A 7,009-nucleotide genomic window follows, 5' to 3' on the forward strand; every position below is an offset into this window, starting at 1 on the left:
GGAAGGCTCATTACAAGCGAAGGCTACACCTTTGTCATTGGGTCTAGTGGGGATTGTTACGCCTTCATTGTTGGGTGAGTTCATCGGAGGCAGAGGCCTTGCCCTCGATGAGGAAGGAGGGTTGTGGAGGCTGCGACAATGGTCCTTTACATGATAGGTCCGTGAGGGTTGAGGAAAGGAAGGCGATAGTGGTGTAGATCGACGATTAGGGTAAAGACGATGTATGGTCCGATCGGAGCAAAGGATAAAATGATTATTTATAAAAAAATTACCTCGTAAATTTTTTTTAATTACGAGGTGTTTGGCAAAAATTTGTCAAAATAGTGGTTTTTTTTTTCTCGAAAATACGTCATATGTTATTAAATTCAAGTTAGACTTTGACTGATCAAAGTGTCATGAAGCTGTATTTTTTTTATAGAAATTATGATAAACAAATTCAAGTTAGACTTTGACCGATCAAAGTCTCTCTCACTCGACTGCACGATCGTCGGAGACAATACTTGTCTTCTCCCTCATACGAAAAGCGAGCGAGCGAACAAGCGAGAGGGAGAAGAGAAAGAGATGGCCGTCGCGATCATCGCCCGTGTCCTGAATCTGGTGGACTCCCTTGGAGCCTTCATCCGGGGATCGAACGCCTTGCCGCCGTGCATCCCCGAGCTGCGGGAAGACATCGCCGAACTGCAGCGGACCTTGACGAGCATCAGATCCGCCGTGCACGGTGCGGAGGAGAAGCAGGCCACCGACGAGTCGGCCAAGCGCTGGCTCGCCCAGCTCAGGGCCTCGGCCTACGACGCCGAGGACGTGATGGAGGAGTTCAATTACCAGCTCCGGAGCACGGTTGATGCTGCCAACCCACCTCTTTCGGCCCCTCCTGTCGCCGACGTGGCTCCTTTGGTACTCATCGCCCTGGCTGTGGGGTTGAAGGGACTAAGGGAGAGATTTCAGGAGATATCGAGGGTAAGGGAAGTCGTTCAAGCGTGTGAGGAAGGTGGAGCGAAGCGTGCCGATACCCGATGTTGGCGGCCGACCGGCGGCCTCATGGATGGCGAATCCCCTGTGTTTGGCAGGGATAAAGATAAGGAGGAGATATTGAAGCAGCTGCTGCTGCCGTCGACTGATGGGGAGTCGAATGCCGCGAAGTTGACCGTGCTCCCCATCGTTGGGATGGCAGGACTAGGGAAGACAACCCTTGCACAACTGATCTACAACGATGATCAAACGAAGCATTTTGAGGTGAGAATGTGGATCCATGTCTCCCAAGACTTCGATGTGATCAAGCTGACAAGGGCAATGGTGGAGTGCGCGACAGGAGAGCCTTGCCTTCTCTCGGAGCTGTATCTGCTCCAACCCGAACTGGAGGAGAAAGTAGCAGGGAAGTGCTTCTTTCTGGTGTTGGATGATGTATGGGACGACAGCGGAAGCCACTGGGAGAACCTGCGAATCCCTTTGCTTTCGGCACACAAAGAAAGTAAAGTTCTACTGACCACCAGGAGTCACAGTGTTGCAAAGTCCATGGGCACAATGCCTTCCTACAATCTGGAGCCTCTTAAGGATGATGACTGCTGGTCATTGTTCTGCGAAAAAGCATTCCATGGCCAAACACAAGATAAATGCCTGGTAAAAATCGGCAAGAAAATTGTCCAAAAGTGCAAAGGTTTGCCTCTTACCTTGAAAGTGCTTGGATTGCTTTTACGGGGTGAAGAACATGAGTATAGATGGTCTGAGATCTTAGAGAGTAATATGTGGGATCTTAGTGGATGCCAAGACAGCATCGTACCCATCCTCATGCTGAGCTACCTACAATTGCCGACACCAATAAAGCAATGTTTTAATTATTGCTCGATATTTGGAAAAGGGCACCAGTTTTTGAGGCAGAAGACTGTCCGAATGTGGATCGCACAAGATTTCATTGAGACTGATGGAAGAAGAAAGGTAGAGGATGTTGGTTGTGAATATTTTGATGTTCTGCTCTCACGATCTTTCTTCCAGCACAGCAAACAAGATGGATACTTTGTCATGCATGACCTTGTTCATGATCTTTCTGTATCTATTTCCGAAGGCGAGTGTTGTGGGATGGAGGTACACAGGGAACACAATTTCCCTAGAGGTGTTCGGCATTCTTCATTGACCTTTTGTTTTACTTCCACTGAAGCAGACTTTCGACCCCTTTTTGCAGCCAAATCATTGCGGACATTGTTCTTGAACTATACTTCAGGGACTTTGGTCAAGCCTTTAATGCATCACCGACTTGCTAATGTCCTGAATGATTTGTTCATAAAGTTGAAATATCTACGAGTTCTATTTTTGGATTGTACATTTTCTCCTAGGTTACCTGATTCTGTTGGCAACTTAAAATTTCTCCGCTATCTTGGTGTTGTGAGTGCGAATTTGAAAAGCTTTCCACAGTCAATATGTGCCCTCGAGAACCTCCAGACGTTAGAATGGGATAGCGTAGAGAAAATCATGCTTCCTCAAGGCACATCAAACTTGATTAACCTAAGATGTCTTGATGGTCCATATTGTGCAGCATTTCCAGAGGGAATCGGAAGATTAACGAAACTTCAACAGTTGCCAGAATTTCATGTGCCCAACAGACATGGTTATGCAGGGATGGCAGAACTCAAAGATCTAGCAGATCTCCAAGGAGAACTTAAGATACTGAATTTGGAAAATGTTACTTATCTGGAAGATGCAATGAAGGCTAATTTGAAAGGCAAACCAGATCTAACCACTCTGGACCTGCGATGGAGTAAGGATAGTGGATATCGGAATAATGCTTCTGTGGTCCTTCAGTGTCTCCAGCCCCACACTAATATACAAGAAGTCAGGATACATGAATACAAGCATGATCACCTATCAGAATGGCTCTGTCATCCTTCATACTGCAAATTAGTCACCATTAGACTCCAGAGTTGTATGCTTTCGGCTCTGCCATCATTTGGACAACTCTTATCCCTCAAGCATCTCTCTTTGGAATACATTAGAGGACTGGAGTATATTGGCCCTGCATTTTTTTGTGGCGGATTTCCATCACTTAAGATACTTAAACTGAATAGGATTGAACATTTAGTAGAATGGTCTGGGGCTGAACAAGGTCACCTCCCCCAACTTATTGAACTTGTAGTTGTAAATTGTCAGTTTCTGGAGCGCCTTCCACTGAACAACTTGACTGCTTTACAAATACTTTGGATCTCATATTGTTCAAATCTCCAAACATTATATTATGAGAGCTCTCCCCATTTCACTGGCATACAACAACATGGATCCATTAAGCATCTTCAGATTGTTGGATGTCCCAAGCTCAAGTTCTTACCAGAGTATCAAATTCCAGCAAGCCTTCGATTCCTTGAGGTGAGCAGGTCTTCCTTGCTGATAAATTGGTGCCACAAAAATCTCGGCAAGTTGCTGCATGTCCAAAAAATACGAGGTATGTTTACGATATACTTTACTTTGAATAATCTACTTGAACAATATGTCAACAATCACTCTGTGCCTGTTAATTCTCTTTCCAGTTAGCTCCCCTTCTCTTTTCATAACTTTTGGTGCTACAAGAAATCCAATTCTTTTCTTCATGCTCGGTCTAACCCCCTCTAATAAGCTTTGCTTTCCAAATTCTTATAGTTGATGTAAATCTAAATTACATGTAGTCTTCTTTTACCTGAAATTACAAAATATAATGTCTTAGACTGTCTTCAACAACAATCTTGGCCATCCATCTTTTCAGAAATAAAATGATGTACAGAAGCATGTACAGGACTAGATGAATACAAACATAGAAAGTCCCCACAGCTATTGGAGGATACCAGGCCATAAATTCTCCATTGTGCTGGTTAGGTCCAGCATAAATTATTTCTATTGCTCTCGACATCAGTTTTTTTGGGAATAAAGTGGATCGCTCCACCTTTATTATAATCTTGACATTGGTTGCCTTCAATATTAGAAGACTTATTTAGTCTAAAAATCCTAATCACCTAAGGAGCAATTATGAACCTTGAAGCTCTTCCAATTGGAGGAACTTATTTTTGCTTGGGTAATGCACAATTGGCGTTCAGCTTATTTTTGTTGTGTCTAAATACACAGTGAGAGTAGTACTGGTCTGCTCATACTATCAAGATTACCAATGTCACAACTCAGAAATGATAAATATGTATTTTGAATATGCATATCAGCACTATGTTACTAGAAATGTATAGCTTTTGTGTTCTTGTTCCTAATAAACATATGTAAAATTTTAAATTGTATATGCTAAAATAAAGTGAGTTATGTAATGTGACCATGGGAGTTAATATGATTCTGCTAAACTTGAAATTCACTTGGTCTCGAAAATAAAATATGGGAAAGGCCTTGCACATGTTTATCATATGGCACAAAGAAGTCTTGAAAAGATAAGGTTTGTACATGTGATACATAATTACGGTGGTTGAGAAAAATGACAAATAATGAGCGACAACATTTCATAAGATTGTGATTGCCTGGTCGATTAGAAAAGTTAGCTTCATTGAACAACCAAACTGTACGACTACTTGAAATGTTGTGTTGGAAATGTGATAATTGAGATGTCTTATCATGGGTTTGATTGTCCCGAATTTTAGATGTTCAACTGGGAACCAAACTATAGATGAAGTGACTCGGTAGTTTCACTTGGCTGTTTGCCAAACTCACTTCTTTCCCTTCTTTGCTTTCAATTTGGCAGTTTGCCAAACTCACTTCTGGTGGTTTGACTTTGTGTAACGGTCTTTTTTTAGGATTAATCTTTATTCCTGGATTCTATTATATTTTATGATATCGAGCTAATGAACAAATTAATATGCTTCTGCATTATAAAGAGAATTTGTTCTTCCAGAAAAGATGTCCTCAAGGTTTTGAAATGTTCTTCTTCTTTCCTGGTTCTTCTCTATAGGATTGGACTCAATGGAAGTAATACTAAATGATATTTTTACTGTTGAAGAGGCAAGAAATGCTTGTTTGAACAGACAACGCATATACATGTTGCATTTGGAATGGGAACCTTCTCTGGATTCCACAGGTTGTACATATGATGAGGCTAATGAAGTGCTTGAGTGCCTTCAGCCAAATGCCACCCTGAACAGACTTGCTATAAGAGGTTACAATGGTTCGAGTTTTGCTGGTTGGCTTTCCAGTCCTTCCTTCTTCAATCTAGTAAACATAAGACTAGAGTCCTGCCCTGAATGCATGGTTCTCCCTGCTCTAGGCCAACTGCAATACCTCATGGAACTATACCTAGAGAGATTGCATGGAATAAAATCTATTGGCCTTGAGTTTTATGGGAATGACACAACGAAGGGTTTTCCGTCGCTGAGAAGGCTTGAACTGATGAGCATGGCTGGTCTGGAGGTATGGCAGGGAGCATCAGATGGTGAATTTCCTACCCTTCGACAGCTTATAGTAAGAGATTGTATCAAGCTGAGGGGCTTGCCATGTCTCTCACCTTCCATGCAGGAAATAAAAGTTGAAAATTGTCCCGAGCTGATTTTGGACCTATCATCCAACCTGAGCTCACTACTCAATTTGCATGTTTCCAACATTTCAGTGATGAAGGAATTGCGCAAACTCTCTTACCTCTCAGTGCTTGTTGTCGAGAAATGCATGAGTGATACTCTTGCCGAGCTTCCAACCCTCCGTGACCTGGTGGTGAGTGGATGCAATGAGAGGATGTTGCTTGATTCATTACCAGGTCTAACTGCTCTCACCACCTTAAAGATTTCATGCCTCACAAACTTGGAATCCCTACCATTGCATAATTTTAGAATACTTGAAGAACTTGTTATTTCAGAGTGCCCAAAGCTCATCTCTATTGAATGTTTCTCGACCTTTTCTTATGAGCCCTATTATGTTGATGGTCTACTGTCACTTTCATTTCTGAAACACATGACTATTACTGCTTGCCCTGAACTCTACTTCTCTGCAAGTGAACAGCTGCCACCCACACTTCAATCTATTAGGATCTCTGGCTGCCGCTTGCTGAGAATATGGTACCAAAGATATTCAAGCAGGTTCGATGTAAGTGGCATCGTTTTTTATGATTAGTGCTGAATTGGAACAGGAAAATTTGACTGGCCAAAAGATTTGGATACAAAGGGAAAAAGTTTGGTGTTATTTCTAGAGAATAAGAAAAGGGCGGATGGCAGCTACCATGTTACACTTCACTGAATCATATATACTGCTGATCTTCCTGGGCTATTGAGATGATGAAGACATACTGAATTGAGCATCCATCAGTCAAAGGTTAAGTTACTAAATTTTACTGCTTAATGTGAGCTAAAAGCCTCTTGAAACTGGAGGACCTGCTTATAATACCGGCTGCATGTGAACAATGTGGATGGCAGATTAGAGGGGAGGCAAAAGTTTTCATTTGACAATGATTTATCATGGTAAACTCATGTTGTCTATAAAAACTGTCGTGATCTGAACTTATTTTGGTGATCAGTCGAATGACAAGAACATCGGAGCTAAAAAATCAAATTGTCTTAAAATGTTGTCTCTTGTAATAAAAACCAAGAAGCAAAATTACAATATAATTTTTTTTCTTTATTGAATATATGCTCTTTGATGTTCTCTCACATCATGGAACTGGAACCATCTTTATCCCAAATGTATTACCATTGTGTAAAGTGTGTCTGAAATGCCTGCAAGTGTACTAATCTTGTTGTCTTTTGCTGGCAGATCCTTCAACACTTACCAAGATTCAAAGATTAATGAAGTGCAGAGAGGATTCGAAATGTTGTTTCAGTTTTTGTTTTCTTGGAACAATGTTTACATTCAAAGTCTGTGAAGACATTGTAATGGAATGTGAGATGCCAAATAAAACACTAGTATTTGTAGATTCATCACCCTATGTTTCTTTTAACTTGTCTCCATCAAATGAAATGTTTTTGTGCTTTATAATAGTCATGAGCAAATTAGTTTAACTCATGTTATTTTCAAATATACAGCAAACAAAGTTTTAGTCTAATAAATTCTACTGGTACAAATTGGGATATATATGATG

At 41.3% G+C, this 7,009-nt stretch overlaps 1 protein-coding gene across 1 annotated transcript; it reads left to right on the forward strand.

The window, feature by feature from the left end:
• Window positions 1-484: 484 nt before the first annotated feature.
• LOC103997635 (disease resistance protein RGA2) lies at window positions 485-6,906 on the forward strand. The gene is made up of 3 exons (XM_009418922.3): window positions 485-3,427; window positions 4,901-6,392; window positions 6,685-6,906. The coding sequence occupies exons 1-2, from the start codon at window positions 562-564 to the stop codon at window positions 6,046-6,048; spliced, it is 4,014 nt and encodes a 1,337-aa protein (XP_009417197.2). The 5' UTR covers window positions 485-561; the 3' UTR covers window positions 6,049-6,392; window positions 6,685-6,906.
• The last annotated feature ends 103 nt before the right edge of the window (window positions 6,907-7,009 follow it).

Source organism: Musa acuminata, chromosome BXJ1-9 (assembly GCF_036884655.1).
Source record: "Musa acuminata AAA Group cultivar baxijiao chromosome BXJ1-9, Cavendish_Baxijiao_AAA, whole genome shotgun sequence".
Classification (NCBI taxonomy): domain Eukaryota; kingdom Viridiplantae; phylum Streptophyta; class Magnoliopsida; order Zingiberales; family Musaceae; genus Musa; species Musa acuminata.

What these genes read in the sequence shown, in the direction of transcription:
- LOC103997635 (XM_009418922.3), top strand. Translation starts at nt 562, where the DNA reads ATGGCCGTCGCGATCATCGCCCGTGTCCTGAATCTGGTGGACTCCCTT. An exon ending in GCATGTCCAAAAAATACGAG is followed by an intron (nt 3,428 to 4,900) that starts GTATGTTTACGA and finishes TCTTCTCTATAG; the next exon opens with GATTGGACTCAATGGAAGTA.